The sequence below is a fragment of the Podarcis bocagei genome, assembly GCF_964188305.1.
Source record: "Podarcis bocagei genome assembly, chromosome: 9".
NCBI lineage: Eukaryota > Metazoa > Chordata > Lepidosauria > Squamata > Lacertidae > Podarcis > Podarcis bocagei.
In genome coordinates, this window is record NC_138134.1 from 12,802,935 (window position 1) to 12,828,277 (window position 25,343).

The 25,343-nt window shown below is 42.0% G+C and overlaps 1 protein-coding gene across 1 annotated transcript in view; it reads left to right on the forward strand.

The window, feature by feature from the left end:
• The first annotated feature begins 2,066 nt into the window (after positions 1-2,066).
• Positions 2,067-25,343, forward strand: part of STIM2 (stromal interaction molecule 2) — a 72,322-nt gene continuing 49,045 nt past the window's right edge. Inside the window, exon 1 of the mRNA XM_081207689.1 lies at positions 2,067-2,388. Within this exon, the coding sequence (XP_081063815.1) occupies positions 2,109-2,388 (280 nt within the window). The 5' untranslated portion in view covers positions 2,067-2,108. The remainder of the gene's footprint in view (positions 2,389-25,343) is intronic.

The window sequence follows — 25,343 nt, forward strand, 5'->3', positions numbered from 1 at the left end:
AATGAAAAGTGATTCCACCGTATTGGGAAATGATCCACAATAAATTGAAAAAAATGTTTAAAACTACTCCCCCCTCAAAAAAAAACCCTGTTGGGGATAATTCAGACTGAAATTCCCAGGTGTCAAAAAAGGTTATTTCTGTATGCCACAACTGCGGCCCCAAAATCGAAAAAGAGCGAGGTCCCAACCAAAGAACCAAATTATATATATACACAAACACATAGTGCTTTTTTCTGGGGGGACACGGGGTACACATATGTTAACATATGAGAGTGCTGGAGGTGAAATAGTTAAACAGGTTACCCAATCAGAACCCAGGGGGGTGGAGTCAGAGGGACTATAAAACCAGCTCTGGGAGGGGTGAAGGAAGAGTTCGTTGGGAGGTTGGTTGGAGTGGGAGTGAATTGGGATAAGAGTCTGGGGGCAGGTTGAGTTAGGGTAGCGAAATAAGCTGAGTCAGGAACAGTTAGGAGCTAGGAAGACAAGTAAATATCTGAGAGGTGGTTTAGGGAGTGAGAGCAGGTAGTGGAAGTTATAGGTCTGGATAGGCACCCCATGATAGTAATTGACCAATACCATTTATGAAACCACACGCTTGTTAAACTGCAATAAATAAACAGAAGTTTATGTTCCAATTTAACCCTGACTGGACTCAGAATTGTACCAGGTAGGGCCTGGGTGGCGGAAGCGAGAAATAAAGTGGTGGCACAGGGATCAATAGAAGGTGAAACGTCTGGGGACCCTGTGTGATCGCCACAACATACCCCTAAACATTTTGTGAATTGAACTTTGGCCTCATTGAGGGGCAATATTACATTATGTGTAGGAAAATGAGAGTACCCCTAAACATTTTTTAAAGAAAAAAAGCACTCTCTCTCTGTGTGAATGCAATAATGGAATACTGAATGGTATAGTTTTTGTAAAATATACAGGGATTCATGATATGTAAAATGAACAACAGAGAGAAGGGAAGTCACTGATATCTTAAGGATGTAAAATGAGTATTTTAAATATATATTACATATATATATGTGTGTGTGTGTCCATAGGCGCCGACTCCATGCCCTTCCAGCAGAGCGCCGCCGCCGTCCCCCGCCTCCTCCCCACCTGCTCCTTCGCCAGCCAGCCAGCCAGCCGCGCGCCCTAATCGGAGAGCCCCGGCCGGAAATCCCTCGAGAACAGGGGAATCCCGACTGGCCACACCTCCCAGCCAGCCAATCGGCTGGCTGGGGGGCGTGGCTTGCCCTATTTAGGGCCGGAGCCACTTTATTTGCATATTCATGAGCTTATTTATTATTCATGAGCTTTCCCGGGCCCCCCCAATATTTTTTCTAAGTCCGCGTCCCTGTGTGTGTCTAATATATATATGTAACATATTACATTTTCAACTGCATATTACTCAGTTGTTTTTGTGTGTGTGTATAACTCAGTGTGTATTACTCAGTATGTGTGTGAATAATAATAATAATAATAATAATAACAGTAAACTGAGTAATAGACTCATGGAGGGGAAGGTGGGAAGTCCAGAGATTTGGAGGAATCTTTAAATATGGCTATATATGGTTATATTGTTATGATTTTATATTTGTTAAACCAAATAAAAATTATTTCAAAATAAAAAAATAAAAATAAAGCGCTGGCCCTGAGTATGCTCAGACCACGTGGCAGGAGTCAATAAGACAGCGATGCTCCTGAGCATGCGCATCCCCACGTGGCAGCTTCCCATTCAAAGGGATGCCCGTGAGCGTGCTCACCCCCAAAAAACAACGCCATCTCGTTCCCAGCTTCGCCGCACCCAGCCGCCCCTTCTTGCCTTGCTCCTTTCCCTTGATAAGAGAGAGAGACCCTTCAAGCCGTAAGGGCAGGCGCGACTTCGCTCGCCGCTACTGCGCACGCCCCACCGCCTGCGTGGCGGCGCGCATGCGGAGTAGCGGCCTCGGCGGCGCGAGCGGGCAGCAACCGCCGCATCGGCTGCTTTCGTCAGCGGAGCGCGAGGGGCCCCCTCCCGGCGGGGGGCGGGGCTTCGGCGGCGGCGCGGGCGGCATCCTCGCGAGCTGAGGCGACGACGAAGGAGCCCGTCGCCTGAGCCGAGCCGAGCCGCCGCGCCGATGAACCGTTGCTGCCCCACCGCCGCCGTAAGGAGAGCCGCGCGGCCGGGAGGGATCCTGCTGCTGCCGCTGCTCCTGCTGCTGCTGCTGTTGCCGAAGGCGGATGCCGCCGCCGCCGCCGCCGCCGCCCGCGCTGCTTCCTCGCCTTCGCCGCCGGCCCCGGGGCGCTGCGAGGCGGAGGCGGCGGACGTGGCCGGCGGCGGCGGCAGAAGGGGAAGCGGAGGCGGAGCGGGTGGAGCGGCTTCTGCGGCTGCTTCCGACAGCCCGGCCCCGGGGACAGGTGAGAAGCAGCGGGTGAGGGAAGCCGCCGGGGGGTTGGAGCATCCCCGCCGCCGCCGCCGGAGGAGGAAACGGGGGAGCCGCCGAGGCTTCCTCAGCGCTGAGGGAGGGAATCTTCGCTGCGGTTCCCCAGAGGCTCGCAGGGACGAGGACGCGTTGACGTCACGTGTGGAACGGCGGACGCGTGTCTCGCTCCTTTCGCCCGCTGCGACGCGCGAAGTTGGCCCCGAGTTGGTGGCGCGGGGGCGGGGATGCGGATCTTCGGCGCCGGCATCTCCTGCGGGTGAGGGAGGCGAAAGGAGTAAAAGACCATTAAATGCAGGGCACGGAACGGATCCCTCGGGTCTCGCCTCTGCTCCGGGAGGAGGGGGGTGTCGGCGTCACGTGTGGAGCGGGAGACGCGTGTTTCGCGAGAGCGAGCTCTTGTTGGGGTGTGACGCGTGTAAAGTGGTCCTCAGTTGGGGGGGGGGAGAAGCCAAGGGGCGGGGGAGCTGCTGGTCTCTCCAAGGATGGAGCTTTGGGGGGGGGGGATCTTGGGGGTGGTGGGGATGAGGGGAAGGGAAGAAAGCCTCCTAAAACCAGCCTTTCTCAACCGTGGGTCCTCAGATGTTTGTTTGCTTGTTGATTCATTGAATTTATATACCGCTCTATACCTGGAGGTCTCAGGGATGTTCACAGAAAAGATCACAATATATAAAATCAAAATAAAAACAATAACCCAATAACACCCCCCCTAGCTGCCAGGATGGGAGTTGTAGTCCCACAACATCCGAGGACCCGAGTTGGCCTCAGGTAACACTCAGGAGGTTCTGTCCTGCGGTGAGGTGTGTGCAGGATGAAAACTGGGAAGGCTTTTAGTGCTAGTTATCGCTGAACTTAAGATCTGACGTACCTTTGGATGTGTAGGTGGGAGAAGTAGTGGCGTTTTACCCTAAGCGCTGCATAATAGGGAACACTTGACAGAGTTTGGTCTGCCCCCCCCCAATTGGTGGCCCCCCCCAATTATTTTACTAATTTTCCAGATTATTACCAAACCAAATTACTTCAATTTAATACAATTTCATAAAATCAGGTTTCCCGCTGCTGTTGCAAACATATGTCGATCATTTCCTCTCGTAGCCGCATCATCTCTTGTTTAAGAGACATTTTTTCCTCCTTACAAACAGCGCCTGTGTTACATTTTATAAATATAAAATCCATTGCACATGTGTAGTCCTTCATATACATTGTGGTTTCAGTCCTGGTGTGCCGGGAGAATTACTGTCTTCCATTCTTCAGTTCTTTGCAGTGTTTGGTCATTATTATTATTGTTAATTATATTTATACATCACTTTTTTCCTCCTAAGGAGCTCAAGGCTGTGTACATGGTTCTCCTCCCCAGTTCATCCTCATTAACAACCCTGTGAGGTAGGGCTGGTGACTGGCCCAAGATCACCCAGTGCTCTTCCTTGCTGAGTGGGGATTCGAACTCTGGTCTCCCAAGTCTAACTGTTAAATCACACTGTTTAGGAAGCCTTCTGAACACCCTTGCTGTATCTACACTGAAATGTAGCCAGTGTTGCACCCTTTCAATTCCTGTCTTTGAGTGGAGCATTAATGAAGAGCTTAGGATTTCAGTTTCAGTTTCAAAGCCCCCCTTGGGCCAACTCCTCATTTATCTTACCCATTTGCAATGTGTTGGTTTTTTTTACACGTCTTAAACGGCTTGTAAAAAATAAATGGAGTGGGAAGGCTGTCAATGCAGTTCTCTTGGCTCTTTCATCGCTCATCCACTTATTCCTGCAGAAGAACCAGATGTGTCGGCAGGCAGCTCTGGTCCTCTCTCTTTTTCTGTGTTTGAATTACTAGTCAAAAGGAGTAGAAGCAGCAATGCGGAACTGAGGCAAGCGTGTGAAGCTTTCCCGGCAATCCCAGACTTTTAACTCGACATTAGCCCACAAGGAAGTTACTATAAAAGTGCTCCGGAGGCTTTAAAAATAATCTTCGTAGGAGGGTGCTGTTTAATATTTATCATCCTATTGTCTGCATGTTTTATAGTTGTGTGTAACTGGAATATAGCAACTGCTCTAACCATTTATCTTGCGTCTGGGTCTTGCGCTGTGCAGAGGGCAAAAGACGCTGTTTGCACGTTAGTGGAATCTGAAGCAGAGTGAAGGAAGTTGGAAGTGAAATAAACAGTCCTATGAAGTGTTGATAATATATTATCAGCAGGAAGACTTGCTCAGAGGCGGATGAATTCATTCCCAGGAAATAAACTTGCCATCATACTGTTGAAAATGAGAAGATGGAATGTAGATTGTTCTGGAGGAAGTTTCGTGGACGTGATAGATGGAACTGAAACTTTTACATTGTCCTGTGAATCCTGTACTTTGACATCTTCAAAAGTGTGTTCAGCGAACACCTTTACAGTGAATCACTTTCCTGGGGGGAAAAGTAACCATTTTGGAAATGAATTGACCATATTGCAGACACTGTTTAAAAGCAAATTTAAAAGCAACAAAACATGGAAGTGTTTTCAGAAGTATGTAGCTTCTGCGAACGGTGGCAAAAAAGACAAGTGTGCTTCTGTGAGAAAGATAAGCATCCCGGGTTGCGGGGGGGGGGGGAGAGCATATATCAGGTCATTTGAAGTGTGGGTTATTACAGACTTTGCAGAAGTTTCTTTATTTGTTACATTTGTGCCCTATCTTTCTGTTTCTGGTGGAACGCTCTGTCACAAGAGACCAAGGCCTTGCGGGACTTGACATCTTTCCGCAGGGCCTGCAAGACAGAGCTGTTCCACCAGGCCTTTGGCCAGGGCACAGCCTGACTCCCTCCCTCGGCAATCTTCGCAGAGCTCTGGCCCAATGGTTGCCAGTGGCTTGAATTAATTAATTTTTATAATGAATGATTTTAGAATGTTGTTTATGTTGTACTTTTGTACTGTTTTATTGTTGTTAGCCGCCCTGAGCCCGGCTTCGGCTGGGGAGGGCGGGATATAAATAAAATTTTTTATTATTATTATTATTATTAGGGTGTCCAGAATGGTATGTGGATGGTAGTATCAAGTTTTCCAAACAACGTTGTGAGGTATGTTAGTTAGGCTCAGAGCTGGTGACTTGCCTGTGGCCTGTCAGTGAGTTTTATGAGTAAATAGGTATTTGAACTCAAGTCCTGTTCTAATGGCTGTTCAGCACATTGCAGAATGCCACAGGGAACTGTTTTGTCCTCCTCCTGGATGTTCTTAAGGTCCAGAACTTGCTTGGCTTTGCTACTTTGCTTTTTCTAATAGTATTTCTGTAACTGGGAGAAGCAATATAACACAGCCAGGAACAGCTGAAGAGCCAGAGAAAATGTGTCCTGTATTTGTGAGTTCCCGACTCAGGGTAGTTTTAGCAATTTCTCCCAGCCAGAGGATGCTGCGAGGAGCCAGAGGTTCTAGGTACCAAGTATGGCTGCTGCTTTGGTGGGGCCAGTGGGTATGAATGGGGAATTGTGGAGCACTCTGCAGTAGTAAATGATGAAATAATGTTGGGGATTTGACTAGTGTTTTCAGATAACTAGATTGAGTGTGTGATTCTATTTTATCCTGTTAGCATGGGAGTGGTCCTGTTTTCTATTTTAAATACTTTGGCTTGGATCCATGTTAATGGAGCAGGGCTTTCCTGCCCCCTTTTCCTCTGCAGCCCCCTGAAACCTTGCTGCTGTGAATTGGTTGGCCCCTGGGATATTGAGGGGAGTGGTGGCAATTTAGGACCTAAACCATGATTTATACTGTAATAAATCTGAAAAGTTTGTTATCCAGAAAAGTTTTTTCTGGATAAATAGCTTAAGGATCTGTGGTATTTCCAGAATAGCATGACGTTAAATTAGGTTTCTCTGTTCTGTTTTTTAGGATCAGAGACATAGTGTGAAGTGAATCATTTACCCTTCTTGCCCTTTCTCTCTCTCTTGTATAAAAACAGTTTCTCAGCTCTGTTTTTCTTCTTTGGTCTAAAAGAAACTTTGGCAAATGGGCACTGCCCTGGTATGTATACTGTGATCTTTTAGGTGCCAAGTGAAGACCAGTTCCTGTTCTCCCAGACCTTTTATTTACAATCTTATGTATTGTTTTAGTTCTTGCACCAAGTTTCCCGTTGCTGGTTTTTTTGTTTTTTGTTTGGCTGGTTTTAAGTATTGTTGCTGCTGGGGGTTATGCTGATTTTAGTCAAGTTTTGCAGAGTTTTACTTTATTTTATTTATTGTGTTGGGAATTGTATTTTGTATATTGTTTATGTAAGCTGCCCAGAGAACTTTGCTGATTGGTGGTTTATAAATTAATAATAATTACATTTATAACCCATCGATCAGCAATGCTCTTTAGGCATCTTACATAAACAATATACAACATACAATTCACTTTGACTTACAGTGTATTAACATCTCGGGATTTGAGGGATTCTTACCTGTATTCCAAGTTCTCAGCATATTTCCAGTCTACTGTGGGTATGTTTTTCCCTCATCAGTTTCTTCTAGTTGATCTTTCTTTTTCTGAAGTCTTCCTGTAGATTGATATCTATTGCGCTATGCTGCTTTTATCTCAACTTTCTAAATAGTGATTCTGAAGTACAGCTGCATGTTTACACTGATAAATGAGAAACAATCCTACTTGACAAGTGATGGTATGCTGCATATATTCTATGTTTGGGATAGGTTGTGGTAAATTGCCATGGTTCAAGTGTCCTATATGGAGTGCCTAATATAGATGTAGGACTTTACATGGATTCATGTGAGGAGCCTTTCAGCTTTGAGGCCGGGAATGGAAATTGGAACCAAATTCTTCTTCATATTACTACGGCTGAAGATGTCATTGCATGCAAAACATCTTATTCAGCAAACATTGTCAACAACAATCATTTGTTTAGCAAACTTTTCTGCAATACATTACTCTGGATTGTTTTGTTTTTTTTGGGTGGGAAGGGAAGCTATTTCTGTCTCTTTGAATTTTTACACTTTTCTATTCCAAGAACTCACAACATGTACTAGCCTAAATCAAAATATAAGCAAATAGCTAAAGCGGACTCCATAAAATAAAAATTCACACAGTTCCAATGGTTGAAATCCCAGCTTCTCTTCTACTTCCCAGTAGAGCAGGCCATTTCCCACTGACAGTGCCTCAGTTTTACCTGGATTGGGCTTCAGTTTATTGGCTCTCATCTAGATACCAAGACAAGACAACAATCCAGCACATTTATAGCCAAGCCTGCTAGATGTAAAGGAGAGGCAGAGCTGTGTGTCATTTACATGTTACTGACAGCGTAATTATCAAAGTCTGTATGAATTCACTCAGCTGTTTCATGCAGATGTTAAATAGCATAGGGGGTAAAATCGAACTCTGAGGAACCGCACATAGAAGGCTCCATGGGGCTGAAGAGCACTCTCCCAAGTAGCGCCCTCTGGAAATGCTCATTCAAGTAGGACTGGAACCACTGCAAAGTTAACAAAGGACACATAAACCCCAGTTTGAATGGATCTAGAAAATCAGTTGTCTTCAAGAGCACTTGGATCTGATCTGCAATATTAGTCTACTGAGTATATTTTTGGTCCAAGCTGGATTTTGCTTATTAGTTTTTCACAATACAAGATATCAAAAATAGTAGAATGAATGTGCAGTATAGCTGGCATCTCTTTTTAAGGATTAAGAAAACCAGAACTGAATTAGAAGCGGTCATTTTTGTGTGTATTAATTTTCTGATAATAAAACTCTGGATGAAGTAAAAAAAAGTCTGTTGCCTGGGAACTTATGTTTCCCAAACTGAAAGTTGGTTATTAACTATCTATGAAGTATCTTGCACTGCTGGTGAGAGTTATATAATGACCTGTCTTTCATTCTTTTTAGATACAGTTATCATTCTGCAGTGTTGGTTGCTGTGGAAACCAAGCTATGTGATACCCACAGTAGTTAAAGCAAATTCATTATGTAATAGTTATATACTTTTATATTGCACTAATTACAGTAATCTTGCATTTGTACTAACCACAGGCAGTGAATGCTATATATATGTAGTACAGTGGTACCTCGGGTTACATACGCTTCAGGTTACATACTCCGCTAACCCAGAAAGAATACCTCGGGCTTCAGGATGAGAACAGAAATCACGTGGCGTTGGCACGGCAGCAGCGGGAGGCCCCATTAGCTAAAGTGGTGCTTCTGGTTAAGAACAGTTTCAGGTTAAGAACGGACCTCCAGAACAAATTAAGTACGTAACCAGAGGTACCACTGTACTGATAGGCCAAAAAATATATTACTGTTTATCACAAATATGTGTTTCAGACTATAGTGTTAAGAACAGATAGTTTTCAGTTGGGAATATTATTGGCTACTTTTATCGCAGACATCATTTCCATCGTAAATGGAACTTCAGAAAGGATGCAGTGCACAGTAGAAATTTAACTTTCAGCTTCCTGTACACATTTGTATTGGTTAGGTTTGCAAAAAGTTGCCACATTTTTTATATGCAAAGAGTTGATTTTAGATAAACAGTGCTAAATGAGGGCTACTTCCCACACACCCATCTTTGGTAATGTCTCTTATGCAATTATTGGCTGAGACTAGCCTCTCTTCCCAGCGGTCTTGCTTCCTTGACTATTAAAAGACATTTCCAATCAATATGGAAACGAGCAGTGGATAATATAATAACAACTCTAGGATTCAATCCACAGTTCTTACTTAACATGGGGAACGAGCAAGCAAAAACCATTATCAAACAGCGTGTGGTCTTCTTCTTTCTTTGCCAGGTCCCCCAAATTTTTAATTAGCGAAACTAGAAGATACTCCACTTCCCAAATGCCATACATAGCTAATCTTGAAATACCAAAACAACGAAGGGCTTTCGCCTTGACACGTTGTCAGGCCTTCCCTTCAGCAGTTCAGGAAGGCAGTTATAGGAAGATACCATATGAGGAGAGGAAATTCCCATGTGGCTCTGGGCAGCAGGAAACAACGGAGCATGCCCTTCTTCATTGCCAGTATTACATAGACATTCAAGCTAGGTTTATCCAGCCCATCCTATATAAGTTCCCTGGGCGTTCAGAACAACACTACATCTCCGTATTAGTACAGGACGATCGCCCAGAAGTCACATATTTAGTCGCCAGATTTTGCGCTGCCATGATAGATATTCGTCGAAGGATGGTCTATGCTACAAATCAGTCCTAAATAAAAGGCCCATATTGTTAGAGCTGCACTTCTGAGGCCCCACCCCATACAGCTGTTCTTTTTTAACTGATCTCCTTTAAATTTTCCTTATTGGTTTTTATTCATCCATTGCCTATGCTTAATCAAGTATTCTAGGTATATGTTTTAATCTACGTTTGGTTCTTGTTCCCAATTAATTTAATAATTATCTGCTTAGAGATGTTATGCTATTTATTTAGACGTTTTGCTTCTGCTGGTCTGTGACCGTAATAAAGTAAATTCATTCATTCTTATGCAACATGTCTCTGAAAATCCCTTGCAGTCATGCCCCTGGAAGCCACATGATTGGCTGAGAATCCTAAAAACTTATTTTTTGCATGTGTTCAGTTACACAAAAGTACTTCAGATGTTGCAGAAGTGATATGGTCAACTCAAAGTTGGGCACCTTATATTTGCTGTAATGTGTGAAGTGCCTCTGATCATTGTTGAAAATATTGGTGTATAGTGGCAGACTTTAAGTTTTCATTGTCTTTGCTCCCTGGAGAAGGATGGGTTTAATTTCTTCTTTTGCTTTTTATTACTTTTTTTGCGGGGGGCAGACAGTTAATTTGTTTTCTGTGACACAATTTGATTCTAGTGCTCTGGCTGTTGAGGTCATGTTGTTCCTGCTTATATTTGGTGTTCTTTTGTCAGCACGCTTTCTGAAGGGATCAACTGCTGTTCGTTCTTAACATGAATTGTTGAGCAGGGCTAGAAATTTTTATCGCTGCAGGCTTATAGATCAACAAAAGTATTTATTGATTTCATGTACCTATCGCACGGGTGATAAGGTTGGGAAATAATTTTCTTGAAGGAATTTTTTTACTTAGCTGTTCAACCAGCTTAGGACAACTAAAGCTTGGACCTCTTCATTCAGTGCTATGAGTCGCATGGTGTGTCAGTTCTATAAAGTTAAGATCCCTCACCCAGCAAAGCATGCAGGGGTGGTTTTAGCAGAGGCCTTTGGCTTGCTTGGGTGAAATGCCTCCCAGTATGCAGGTATATCCATACGCTGGAAGGGGTTCACACATGGAGACATGATCGCTACATATTTCAAGTTCCATTTTGTTTTCTGGTATTTTATTTGACAGAAATTGTGGATTCAGAAGGGATCTTCATTTTTCAGTAGCACCCCTGTTTTTTTAAAAAAACTTGTTTTGAACGTGAACTTAAATCCCATCGATTTCTGAGCAGCTTAATTCAGAGAAATAAGGCATGCTGCCTACATGTCTCTTCGTGGATTGAAATTGTCTTCTGTATCAATTTTTGGGTGAAACACTTAATAAATTACTGGGTCAGCATTATTGTTTCGTGTAGTGATAAGTAAGTAACTTATCCACACTTGTATTAGTTTTGTCAAAGAAGGGCTTAAAATACACATTTCAAAGCAAATGATCATGCTTACAGGCATACTTGAGATTATGGTGTTTTGTAATTAACAATGAAAGTATATCATATTTTTTGACTTTGTGGTCTGATTGTTGCAATCCCAAGTATGTTTGATTCTGTCTTAGCTTAGTAGTAACCTGAAATGCTCCAGTAAGGTGGTACAAACAAAAACGTTGGCTAGCAAGATCTCTTTTCCTAATTTATTTATCTCACTGCAAACTGTTCTTCCAAAGTTACATCTAAAGGCTTGGTTTTATTTATCTAATGAAATTCTTGCTCTGTTTAACAATAGTTTTATATCTTTGTTCAGTAGTTATTGTGACCTGGTCCCAATAACAGAAGCATCCTTGCAACAACAGAAACATTCCTGTTCAGTGTTGTCAATAGACATTCCGTCTCATAGGTGCCACCCTGTTCCTCTTGGCCCAGCTACATGTCAGAAGATAATGCAGTATCTCTTCTGAAGTGAAGGAAACTCCATCCTACTATAACATACTATTCTTTTTGTCTTTTGTAAGAAGGAACATTTTTCTTTGGTATTTCCAAAACTCATTCCTATATTGGTTTGTATGCAAACAAATATGGAAATATAATTGACACTTCAAAATATGCCATATTTGAAAGAATATATATAGAAGAAGAGCCATGTTCATACAAACCAAAAGTTTTAAAAATGCAATAGGATTCCTGTTGAATTGGTCCAAGGGTCTATCTATAATAGTCAGCCAGATGACCCTGGGAAACCCATGGCTAGGCAAGAAGGAAATACTCCTTCCTGATAGTTTTCCCTCCAGCAAATGGTTTTCAGTGGGATGCTGCCTCTGCACATGGAGGTTCCATTTAGCAGTCATGGCTAATAGAGCTCTATCTCCCCTCTCTGTCCCCAATTAGTCTAATCCTCTTTTAAAGCTATCTAAGCCAATCTCCCGTCAGCACATCCTGTGGCTTTCAAGTCCATAAATTAATTGTACGTTTTGTGAAGAAGTATGTACTGTTGTCCACCCTGAATCTGCAGTCTGCCACTCAGTTTCATTGGGTGACCTTGGAGGAGCTAGAATTACACGAGAGGCAGAAAAAATTCTCAATATGTACCCTCCCCATAACATCACGGAAAAGCTGCAACCCTTCTTGAGTATCATTTATACTGAAGAGCCTCTGTCAATGCCTAAAGATGTGGGTGTTGCTCACCTTTGAAAAGTATTCATCAAATGCAAGCCATTAAATTAGGTTAGTTAATTTTTATTGTTTTATACAATGTTGTTCAGTTTAAACTGTTTAGTTGAGTTAGCTTATATTTATAATTTCAATAAAGTACTGTATGTATTGATTTTTTTCGTTTGGCTTTTACTTATTAATATTATGATTGCTTTTAATTGTTTCTGATATTTTAAAATTGTTATTATTCATTTTATATTCTATCAGTTGCATTGGGCACAATTTTGTGGGAAAGCCTCATGCAAATAGATAATGCAGTGATGTATAAACCAAGATTCCATTCCAGTTGTGCCATGTGTTAAACCTTTGCTGAGTAACAAAGTTTTGTCTGAGCTTCTACACCTATTAAAGGAGGGCAAACCAGCACGATACAATATGGTTGTTTTTTTAAAAGCAGGCACTTCCACTTTACTGTCAATCATCTTGGTTATATATCACTGCTGTCTGGAACATACATGTGTAGGAGGGTGACTTATTGAATGTATTAAATGCCCACATTGTTTGTCTTTGGGGGCGTTATTCATATATCTGATTAATACAGAATTAATATTCGGGATATAGAATATGTTCTCTCACAGCAGATAGATTACTGAATAGGAGTGGACTATTGGATCGGGTGGAGTGGTCATTTGGATTGGCTTCAAAGATAGCTAGTTGTGGATTCACTTGAGCTCCCTCATTGCCTTCCTTGGTAGTTTGCATTTGGCTAGAGACCTTATTGTATGTGGGATAATGACCCTCTCTATACCACACAGCAACACACTTAAATACTACCAGGAGTCTTGTTTGGTTGGTGTTACACTTGATTATAGGGATGCGGATGGCACTGTGGTCTAAACCACTGAGCCTCTTGGGCTAGCTGATCAGAAGGTCGGCGGTTCGAATCCCCATGACGAGGTCCCAGCTCCTGCCAACCTAGTAGTTTGCAAGCATGCCAGTGCAAGTAGATAAATAGGTAGTGTTGTGGTAGGAAGGTAAGCGGCATTTCCGTGTGCTCTGGTTTCCACCACGGTGTCCTGTTGTGCCAGAAGCAGTGTGGGATGTTTTAATATTTTGTTGTGTTTTCCTAGAAAAGAGGGTAGGAAGGGCAACAGTGGTGTGATTGTTTGGGATGGGAAACCTACTTGCATCTTGCTAATTTGTCATGCTTATTTCAAAAGCTGCTTCTTTGCTGTGTCTCATGAAGAAGAATTCTTTCTCTGAGCTGCTTTGAATTCATTTGAATCCATTTTTAAATTTAGCTTTTCAAAGCTTTGTTTCAAGCTCTTGTTTCAAGCTGTATTGTCTTGCCTTTAATATAAACAAATGCATAAAGAAAACTTCATGCTTTACAAGCTTGTGATATGTAATGACTGTGAAATATCTAGCAGTCGTGTTTAAGGGCATGAAAGAAAGTAATGTTTGTTTCTTCCGTAAACACAGAGAGTAAATTTGTTGGCGTAGAAATTATAATTGGGCTTCACTAACTCTATTCTGCCTGGACCAACAACAGACACTTTGCCTGTTTCTGGGATAGGGATGGAGACAGAGGAAGGTAATATTACTGTGGCTGTGTAAGGAGCAGGGTGTGGCACTATGGATCTATCAGACTGAAGGCCCTGATGTACCAGGAGAAGCTGAGATGCAAATGGCAAGTGTTTAGACCACACAAAGGGAGAAAAGGCATTGAGATCTGAGAAATGGAGTAGAGAGAAATAAAAGTTGAGGTACCAATAGTTACCTGTTCCAAAGAGAGTAGGAGTGGGTTTCCTGAGTTTCACAGGCTTTTGAACAGAGGGATTGGATTGAAAGCGAAGGTATGCATTGTGGCTACATGCAACTTCTGAATTCCACTTAGTAAGCATTCACTGAAATGTTTCTTCAACGGACTTAGTAAGCATTCACTGAAATGTTTCTTCAACGGAGTGGCAATGATGTGGAATCTAAAAGGTAAGGTAAGGTAAAGGACCCCTTGACGGTTAAGGTGTCTATGGGGTGTGGCGCTCATCTCGCTTTCAGGCCGAGGGAACTGGTGTTTGTCCAAAGACAGCTTCCCGGGTCACGTGACCAGCATGAGTAAACGGCTTCTGGCGCAGCGGGACACTGTGACAGAAACCAGAGCGCACGGAAATGCCATTTACCTTCCTGTCACAGTGGTATCTATTTATCTACTTGCACTGGCATGCTTTCAAACTGCTAGGTTGGCAGGAGCTGGGACAGAGCAACGGGAGCTCACCCTGTCATGCAGATTCGAACCACTGACCTTCTGATCATCAAGCCCAATAGGCTCAGTGGTTTAGACCACTGTAGGCCACCATAGAGTTCTGTACCATAAATTAGGTTGAGATGGGATTTCTAGACCAAGATGGGTTTCCTAAAGTGAAAACGATGGACCATTCGGGGGCCTGGGCTGAAGTCTGGTCTCTGAAGTCTAAACTGTTCTTGGCCTTGAGGGCAAAATAGTGAGGTGTCAATGGATTTTCCTGTGCAAAATAGAGATGGAAGATACTTTCAGAGATACAGATGATGGCTGTCTATGTTACCAGTGAAGGCAGTTCTTGCTGGGGAAGGCACTTTTTTCTTGCCAGGATAGCCTAATGGAGGCACTTGCTGGTATTGGCAGTTAGCCAATAGATTAGGCACAATTAGGTCATGCGTCTGGAGCACTTTATGTTTGCAGACATTGCAGAGAAGTCAGTCTCCTATTAATGAAGATAGTTTGTGTGCAGCTAGGCTTACTGCTTCTTTCATCCTTGTCTTGCACAGCCTCCTATAGAGCAATGCTAAAGAAGCCAAGGTGTTTAGCAGCATGCACAGAGTGCTAGCCAGACTGGCCACCTGGGTAATAAGCAGCCAAAGGCAGACTCTCCGTAATGATAGTTCTATTGTAAATAGATACACCTTCAAGCTTCTGTTTATTTTTATACTTTCTTTGAGGGGTTAACAATACGTAGCCTCTCCCCCCTTCACTGTTTATTGGACAGAAATTCTCTGTACCTGAAGCAACTGAGAGAAAGGCTGCAGTGGGATAGTGATTGACATTTAAAAGATGTTATATTTCTGCTTCAGCCTGACCACCTGTGTTCAGTCAGAAGTCCCAGTTCTAGAGATAGACAGATCTGGAATCTTTGAATCCAATGCCATAGTTAGTGGGGCGAGCTATGAGCACTTATGGAGTGAGCTATGAGCACTGTCACTTGTTTTAGCCATGTGTATTATAAATATCTTTGTTTCTTCACATTCCTTTCAGTGTTCAAAACTCCCATTGTTCTAGGCGCATTTTGCGACAGGGAATTTCATCAGTGCAAGCATTTTCAGATCTCTGGGTGCAGTACTGTGCCTAAGATTTCAGATTAAAACGGCAGAGTGGAAGGAAAGGAGGAGCATTTCCTGTCTCCCCACTTCCAGCTACTTTCTAAAGACTCTTAAGACTATTGGGGGGGTGGGGCAGGGGAAGGACTAGACCATGTGAAAAATGAACATAATAGTTTAGCTGCAGTTCATTCATTTTCAACTTTGTATTCTTCTTGTTAGAAAAGCGCACCTAGACATTTTGTTGTTGCACCCATAACCTAGGTGCAATTTAGCTCCTTGCTTTCATATGTCAGTTTCTAACACTGATTCGTCTGGAAAGAGGTGCGTAGACGTCTTTTTAAGGCTAAGGACCAGGAAAGTGGGATGGTGTACCTGGGAATTCATCATGTTTTGAACACTGTGGACCAGAATTCTTTCAGCGCTGTTGTACTGAGGAACATAGTCTGGTGGTTTGCCAGTTCCTTCTGAGATACCACACCCTCTTACTTTATGGCCATCACACAATAGGGGACTTGAAAAGTTTCCAAATTAAAACTTAGTACCTTCTGCTCACTGGAACAGTTGTATTGTATTTACAAGAATAAACATGCAAGGAAAATGGAAAGGGACCATAAGTAGGAGGCAGGTATTGAGGCTTGGTTGAAATATCCTGAGATGTTTTGTTATGGTTGATATTCAGTGTTACGCAGCATAGACTGTTGGACTTGCATAACTATTTCAGTGATTCTGCTGTGAGTATGAACTTGGTTAGAACTGCTACATAGTTCTTCAAGTATTTTTGTTTTTCTTAAAGACCAGCCCAACCTACCATTTATTTACAGGATTTTTATGCTGCTTTCCAGGACCAAGGCCCTTTCAAAGTGTCTGGCAATCAAAATCATAATTAGCTGTAGCAAAACAATATCAATACAAACTTTAAAACTACATTTTTAAAATAAAAAATATATCTTTATCCCTGCCTAAAATTCAGTAAGGAGGGAGCCAGCCTCTAGGCCAGGGGGAGGTAGTTTCACAAACAGGATGCCACAACTGAGACGGCACCACACTATGTACTATGCTTAGCTGTGAGAGTGCAGTTGTACCTTGGATCCCAAATGCCATGGAATTCAGACATTTTGGCTCCGAAATGCCACAAACCTGGAAGTGATTGTTCCGGTTTGCAACCGTTCTTTTGGAACCCGAACGTCCGACGGGACTTCTGCAGCTTCTAGACAACCAGAAGCCGCTATTTGGTTTCCAAACATTTTGGAAGTAGAACGGACTTCCGGAACGGATTCCGTTTGACTTCCAAGCTACTACTGGACAAGGAAGGCCTTCCCAGCAGAGCTTAAGGCATGGTCTGGCAGATAATGGAAGAGGCACTCCTTCAAGTACGTGGAATGCAGGTTGTTCAGGACTTTATATGGCAACAACAAATCTTGAATTGAGTTGTATCATATTGGCAGACAAAGCAGTTTGTACGTGTACGTTGTCTATTTTATTAATTCAAAAAAAATATGTACTGCTTGATTGGGAGTGGGGAACCTCAAAGCGGCTTTTGTGTTACATGGCCCCAAACAGAAGTACCACTCACAATCCTGATGCTGCACCAGTTGCAACTTCTGGATTATCTTCACAAGTAGCCCAGTATAAAGCACAGTATAAAGCAGTATACTAAATGTAAGGTTACCAAAGCATGGATAACTGTTACTAAGTTATCCTGGCCCAGGAACAGCTGCAGCTGTGTCCACTGATGCCACCTGGGCTTCAAGTGACAGTGCAGAATCAAGGAGCACTCCCAAGCTACAAAATTGTTCCTTCAGGAGGTGTGCAACCTCATCTAGCATAGGCCATACCTCCAAATCCCGGACACAAGAGCCATCCATCAGCTGCACCCTCATCTTGTTGGGATTCAGCTTTAGTTTATTGGCCCTCATCCAGCCTGCCTCCAGACACCAGTCCAGCATTTGCAGAGCTTCACCTCATTCATACTGGGGAGAGAGAAAGCTGGGTTCCCCCTGCATATTGATGGCGCCATGTTCCACATTACCAGATGACTACCCCCATCAGTTTCATAGAGCTGTTAAACAGCATAGGAAACAGGATAGACTGCTGCCAAACCCCACAGCCTAGTAGATGAGTGACCAAGCAGTAGTCCCGAAATGCTACTCTGTGGAAATGACCCTGCAGGTAGGAGAGGAATCGCAGTATCATTATGCTTTCAATTCCCAACCCGTATTGGCCTGAATATAAGCCTCACTTTCCCCCCAAATTCCGACTGTGAAAAGTTGAAAGTGTGGCTTATATTCGTGACCTTATGGTATGCAGCCAGGAAGCCCCCACCCCCCAGTATGCAGCCAGGAGCAGTGAGGAATGGAGCGGCTTATATTTGGGTATTTTTTTCTTTGTTTTCTCTCCCCCCCCCAATCCAATTTTATAGGTGCAGCTTATACTCAGGTGCGGCTTATATTAGGGCCAATACGGTACTTGAGGAGGATTGCATTGTTGGGGTTTTTTTTTAATTTTTATTAAAGATTTTCTTGTTTTACAGAAGTAAGTGTAATGTCTCTCATATTTTTTCCATGTAACATTTTTACAAATCTGTTTCATTTGTTGAGACATTAGGGAAAAAGCTGCTGAGAGATCAAGGAGAATCAATGGTTTCACACACTACATCCAGGGCAATGAAAACAGTTTCAGTGCCAAGAAGCCAGATTGAACCTTCCCCTTCCTCACAGTTTATCCAGCCTGTAACCCAGCTCCTAGGAAAAAAAAAATTCTTCTTTTGTGGAAGAATGGAGAAGGAAATTGACCGAATATGCAGAATTAGACAAATTGACTGGGAAGATTCGATACCAGAAAGACCAAAAGTTTATTGAGGACTGGGGGAAATTTACAGAATATCTGAAAAATATATGTGATGCACAAACAATGCTTGTTGGTTTTGAAGAGACTCTGTGAAATAGTAAGAAATACTGCAAAAAAGAGAGTAAGAGAAAAAGGAGTGGGGAAAGGCAATATCATGTTTAGAAATGCGTCAATAAATAGAATTTTTTTGAAAGATTGACAGAGAAACTGAGGGAAGTCAAAAATTGAAGCATGAGTGTAAAATAATTTGTTGACTGTATAAAACTTGTTTGGAAAATGAATAAAAATTATTTAAAAAAAGAAAAAAACAAGAAAAAAACAATTCAACCTTCTTAAACTAAATGTAGCCCCATACATTATAAAACAAAACACTATCTGTGGAACCTGACAAAGTTAAGGAAAAGCACACCTAACTCATCAAAACATCTATCTTATAAACCTTATCTTATATCTCATTAGCAGTATATAAACTCCACTCAAATATATAAACCAAGACTTGAAAACCTCACTTTAGCAAACCGCTCTAACAGAATACTCAACAGAGCACCTCTTTACCAGAGCATTTGAACAAACTTCACACTTTATAACCTCACCTTTCATATAGGTAAAGGTAAAGGGACCCCTGACCATTAGGTCCAGTCGTGGATGACTCTGGGGTTGCGGCGCTCATCTCGCTTTATTGGCCGAGGGAGCCGACGTACATCTTCCGGGTCATGTGGCCAGCATGACTAAGCTGCTTCTGGCAAACCAGAGCAGCGCACGGAAACGCCGTTTACCTTCCCGCCTGAGCGGTACCTATTTATCTATTTGCACTTTGACGTGCTTTTGAACTGCTAGGTTGGCAGGAGCAGGGACTGAGAAATGGGAGCTCACCCCATCGCGGGGATTCGAACCGCCGACCTTCTGATCGGCAAGTCCTAGGCTCTGTGGTTTAACCTACAGCGCCACCCGCGTCCCCCACCTTTCATATACCTCCACACTAAACCTCCAGACTAAAGAATCTTCCACCTAGACAACTAGTCCATTAATTGATTGACAGCTTCAGCAAATCACAGTCCACACAGTCGCAGGTCAAAATTCCTGACACTGACAACTTGAAACAACTAAAGAACCAAGAAGAATACATCCAAAGATACCTGTTCACAGCCGATTGTCAAAGAACCATGAAAACACTTGTGTAAACTTTTCACATCTATTCTGGCCTGTTACTTTAGAATTGCAAGCTTCCTTGCCACACCCCGCTACTTCCTGGCGAGGCAAAAGAAGAACTCTGTGATAGACATGAACACTATTGAAAAACCATTACCTTACCTCTCTCTCTGACCTTGTACCTGCCCTTACTCTTCGGGAGAAAAAAACTGAAACAGATTGTAATGGGTCCAGATAATCCAGTTCCTGCAAGCATGCCCAAAGTTGCTGAGCCACCACCCTTTCTGCAAAGCTTAGTCGTACAAGTTTGTTAAACTTCATAATGTTGCAACACAGGAGTGTAACTCTTTGCTGGTGCATTGCAAAGAATTTATATCACTTCTATATTCTGTTGCACTTTGGGGAACAGCGAGCCTCTCCCTGCTACATGCTAAAGAAGTAAGCAACTTCAGTAATATATGGCTCTTCAATATCCCCCTCCAATATCTCCATATCTCCTTCAATATATCCATCATAGTATTGAGGACTTCCTAGAAAGTAAACCATGAACCTCAATTTAAGAATCATTCTTTAGTTAATAATCTCAAAAAAGATCAACTGTTTCAAACACTTCCCCTGCATATAATGAATGTTTGATTAAATGCGATGTAACTAAAGATGTATTGAAAACACCAGGAGCTCATTAAAGATCCCCATAAAGGGCAGATGAGCTTTAGAAGCACTTGAATTCTAGTTTGTAATTTCAAGGCTGAGAGTTTGAGTAATTTTAGGGATTCTTGTATTTGCTTGGAAAAAAGATCTGAGATCTTTCAAAATAAGCAAATTGGAAGATGTATAATATTTGCTAAGGCAAGCCTGTCTATTTCTAAGTGTAACTTAGCTTTGCAGATAACCTATGGTTAACAGATTTTTTTCAATGGATCTGAGGGAGGTCTGGTAACCCTAAGATAACCTATCCCAGCAATGCAGATGTTTTCAAGCTTTGTATAAAGCCCATGATGTAAATAGCAAGCTTCCTCTTTGTATTCCTGAAATGTTGCTACCTTTCTATTCTATCAGAATAAAAATTCATTGAGACTTGAAAAGCTATATACTCAAATGTGAATCAAAACTGATCCAAGTTTTAAAAATCATTTTACTTATTTTTTTATTTCTCTCCTTTGGTAGGAACTTAAGAAATAGTCTAGGAAGGGAAAACAATTTCTGGTCAGACTGCAACTTAACTAATGAATACTTTTGGGAGAGAGTCAAAAGATCAAGGCATGTGTTCTGGATTATAAAAAGGAATTTAGATGCCAATGTCTTACGTTTCATTTTCTTAAATCTTTCTTCAGTAAGAGAGCAGTTACAGCATTAAAAAAACCAAACAAAGTCCTTTTGTACCGTAGTTGGTAAATCTTCATTTCTGTAACATTGTGTGGTAGCTGATTAAGTCCTGTGATTTTGAGTTCAAGAGTTTTTCAAGGCTTGTGCTTGTTTTGCATATATGTAGTAAATGTTACTGCACAGTAAATTATGAAATCACTAAACAAAACACTACTTAAATGTCTGAGCTTGCCGTCAATTCATAATGCCTTGTTCAGAACAATTTAGATGGTATTTTTGCTTTAGGAGTTCTTGGTAAGTATAAATTGAGGATTTTTGAGCTTTTACTGAAATTCTGGGGTTTAAATTATTAGTACTTGGACTGCAAATACTAGAAATGTTTATTCAGAAGCAAGCTCTACTGTGTTCAGTGGGAGTTACTTTGAGGTAATATTTCTAGGTTTTCCATTTTTAAAAGTTCATATAGTAGCTGTTGCTTTATGGGAAAGCCTTGCAAAAAAAACCCCAAAAACTTTTCAGATAGTACTGATCAGCTCACGTTCCTTCTCAATATTTTTTCTTACTGATATTTTACGCCATTGACCAGTTATGAAGGCTTGACTTGTATCTTCTGATTTCCCCATCTTTCTTCCCTCCTGTGTTCAGTATGCTGCCCAGTTATATTGTTTCTCCCCTTTTAAATATGTACCAGAATGTATAAAACACAATATCCAATTGACAGAAGCACAAAGTGATAAATTAGTTCTTAAAAATAAGAATCTGTAATTTACTGTAATTGGTTTTTAATTGCAGAATCTCAGATCAGTTGCTGATCATCAGATGACCAACAAGATGCTTGTATCACTGTTTATGTTAAAGGTGCTTTAATGATGAGCATGTAGACTAGAGCATTAACTGCTATAAGAAATAAGGTGATTAAGACAAAGCAGATAAACTCATACTTTGAGGTGTCATTGACAGTGCAATTCTATGTATGCTGACATGCAGAACTACATCTCAAAATTTAGGACACATAGAGGAGAGTTTTGTTCTGGTTTGTGTGTTTGTCTGAAAAGGCAAACCACATTCATTTATTATTATTTATTATTTAGTAAATTTCTATACTTCCCTACACCTGTAGATCTAAGGGCAGTTCACAACACTTCTCTTCCTCTAGTTTCATTGAGTTCAAAGTGACTTCCTCCTAGGTCAGTGAGTACAGGATTACAGTCGGAGAGTTCCCTAAATGTTAAAAAATTCTGTTGGACTCCAACTCCCATCAGCCCCTTCTGGTATGGGCCATTGATTAGGAATGATGACAGTGGTTGTGCAGCAGCATCTCAGGGGCCACCTGTTCTACCTCCTTGTTTCAAAATTGCAGGAAACTTGGTTCAGTGGTTGAACCTACCACATGCTTGCTAGTTTTGTCAGGAGTATTTGTCACATGCTTTGCTATGATCTATCCATTTTTGTGTGTGTGGGAGACTCTACTGAAAAAACTCAGTGGCTGATAGCTGCATTTTTAATCTGCTGTGATAAAAATAGAATTGAGAAGGTGTAAAAGGAAGATGATACATATCAAAAGGGAGGGACGTATCTGTGGTGGTATATTTGCAATGTGGAAGGTACCTGAAGGGTAGCAGTATTTAGCAAGCACAGCAGTTTTTGTCGTCCCGCAAAGACATGTATAAAGTACCAATTTCTGTATTTGGTAAAGTGCTAATAGAAACTTACGTCGTTTAGGTCCAACAGGACTCCAAAACGCAGGAGAAAGCTCTGGGTTTGTAAGTTTCTTTTAATGACTGTTGCAGATGACCTAACAAACTTTAAAGCAGAGATAGGAACCTGTGGCTCTCCAGATTATGTTGGATTTGAACTCGCATCAGCCCAATTCTGCCTGGCCAATGTTAACAGCTGATGAGAGCTGTAATTGAGCAACATTTTGAGGGCCACAGGTCCCCCCTTGCTCTAAGGCGTTCCTGAATAGGAACCCCCTGTTTGCCTGTGAATAGCACCCACGTACAAGAGGTCTGTTTTATTCACCGTGGGTAGTGTGTGAACATGAACAACTGAAGACTTAGTGTGTGAATTATGGTAGGGTTTACAGAGAAGTTTCATTTTCCAGTTTTCTCAAGCTTCTCTAGCAATCCAGTCTTAGAGTTGTGTCCAGGTTGGGAAAGACTGCTTTAGCGAATGCTGAAAGCAATATGTTTTCCTTAATTCTAATGCGGCCTGTGTGTGTATTCAAATGAAATGTCTCTTGATTTGTTTAGGAGTGGCATGTCAAGCAGCTTACTTTAAAGTTTAGAGTGACTGATGCATTGCAGTTAAAGCCAAGAGGTTTGTCTCCTTTAACGGTGCATGTAAAATCTTCCTCCCATTTTGGCTTAAAATTTCAATTTTCTCCATAATTGCATTTCTTATGACTTGATTATGTTATGCTTTCATGCATGCACAGAATATAAATCAGATGCCACAGCAAACTCCAGCAGCTGATTAGAAAGGGTTTATTGCAAGATGGCAAGATGTCTATCATTGCCTCACAAATGTATTGCACAATATCCTTTTTGAACACTGCAAATGTGCACTGCTGGACATAATGATGATGATGATGATGTTATTTATAAGCTGCCCATTTGACTGGGTTGCCCCAGCACTCTGGGTGGCTTCCAACAGATTATAAAACTACAGTAAAACATCAAACATTAAAAGCTTCCATATACAGGACTGCCTTCAGATGTCTTCTAAAAGTTAGATAGTAGGCAGATTGATCGACCCTGCTTCTAGGCAAAGCCTGCAGAGAGGGACTGGAAGGGAAAGTGGCATTGGGGAAAGAGAACCACCTCTTCTATATGAACCTACCTGGACCCCGAGATCACCTTCTGAGGCCCTCCTTCGAGTGCCTCCTTGAGAGGTACGGAGGGTGGCAACATGAGAATGGGCCTTCTCTGCAGTGGAATGGAATGCTCTCCCCAGGGAAGTTTGCCTGGTGCCTTCATTATGCACCTTTAGGAGCCAGGCAAAATTGTTCCTTTTTAATCAGGCCTTTGGTGGATCTGATTTACCTCCTATGCCCTTTTAAAATGTGTTTTTGTGGGGGGGGAAGCTATTGGGTTGTTGTTTTTATTTTTATTATATATATTGTGGTTTTATATCTTGATTTTATTCTGTGACCCGATCTGAGGCCCCTGGGTATAGGACGGAATAATAATAATAATAATAATAATAATAATAATAATAATAGCCTGAACCTTACTTCTGCAAAGGGGCCAAGGGCAACACTGGTTGATTTCTTACCATTCTTTAGGCCTAGTAAACCTCCTTTTTTCCTCTCTAGCCCAGGCTTATGTGTGTCCGTTGCTTGTCTCTCTTCTTCATACTCTACACACCTCTTCAATAGCCAACAACTCTGCCTTCTCTTTTCCATCATCTGACATAGTTTCTTATTGTCTCCTCTCCTATGCTTCTTTGCCCCCTTCTGTCTTCTGATTTGCTGACCATGCCTCCAATTACTTCTCTCTTACGCATGGCAGATACTCCTTTGTCCTGAATGGCATCTACTACCAAAGGGATTGCAGAAAGCAGGGATTGCTGTTCCATCAGTGTTTTGGGAAGGATACAGGAAATTATAAAACGCATGGGCACCTTTTGTGGTCTCAAGAGCTGCAGCTGGAAGTGTCAAAGAGGTGCATGAAGTTTAGGAGCTACAGTTTGGTGACCCCTGAACCAAACTATCCTGTTCATTACAGAGGAAGAACCATGTATGAAATTTTGAGAATAGTTGTAGTTCTATTTAATGTCATCAGACTGCATATCCTTTTATATGAAATAGTAGTGGTCTAAACCATGGTATTTTGTTTGAAAGCTATATGGGTATGTTAACTTTGAAGGTAACAGGGAAACTTTCTGGCAAGAGAAGAGGGGGATCAGTACCTAGGTTGTAGGTGGAACTTATTTGGGATGGTAGGAATGGTATAGTTACAATCAGATGGAACAAAAGGATAAACCTTTTGGGTTTTGTGGTATTCCTCTTGTTGTATGCATGTAGTCTTTAAAGCTTGCAGTTTGCCCTTGATCTTGCTGCAGCCGGTTTCCTCCCCTGCTAACTCTGTTCACGTTGCCTTGACAAATACTTCTAGTCACCCACTAAAAACAAAAAAACCTTTATATATCAGTCAAGATGCTGCCATCTCCCTTTCACCAGTATAGAGGAAACACTGTGAAGCTAAGAACAGATTGTCTCCCTGTTTGTGTTTTCTTTGCTTGGCACTGCAGCCATTTCCAGTTGCTATGATGAACCATTTACAGAGGAAGTTCGCTCAGCCACTTCAATTTCTTTCTTACCCGGGAATATGTTGAATACTGATAGGAACTTCAGAACAATGCAGCCGAAGTATTCTTTCCTTGAGCATGTGTATTACAAAATGTCAAACTTAGAAATCACAGAATTGTAGGGTTGGAAGGGATCTCATGGGTCATCTAGTCCAACCCCCTGCAGTGCAGGAATCACAGCTAAACAATGCCTGACAGATGACCATCCAACTTTTGTTTAAAAACTTCCA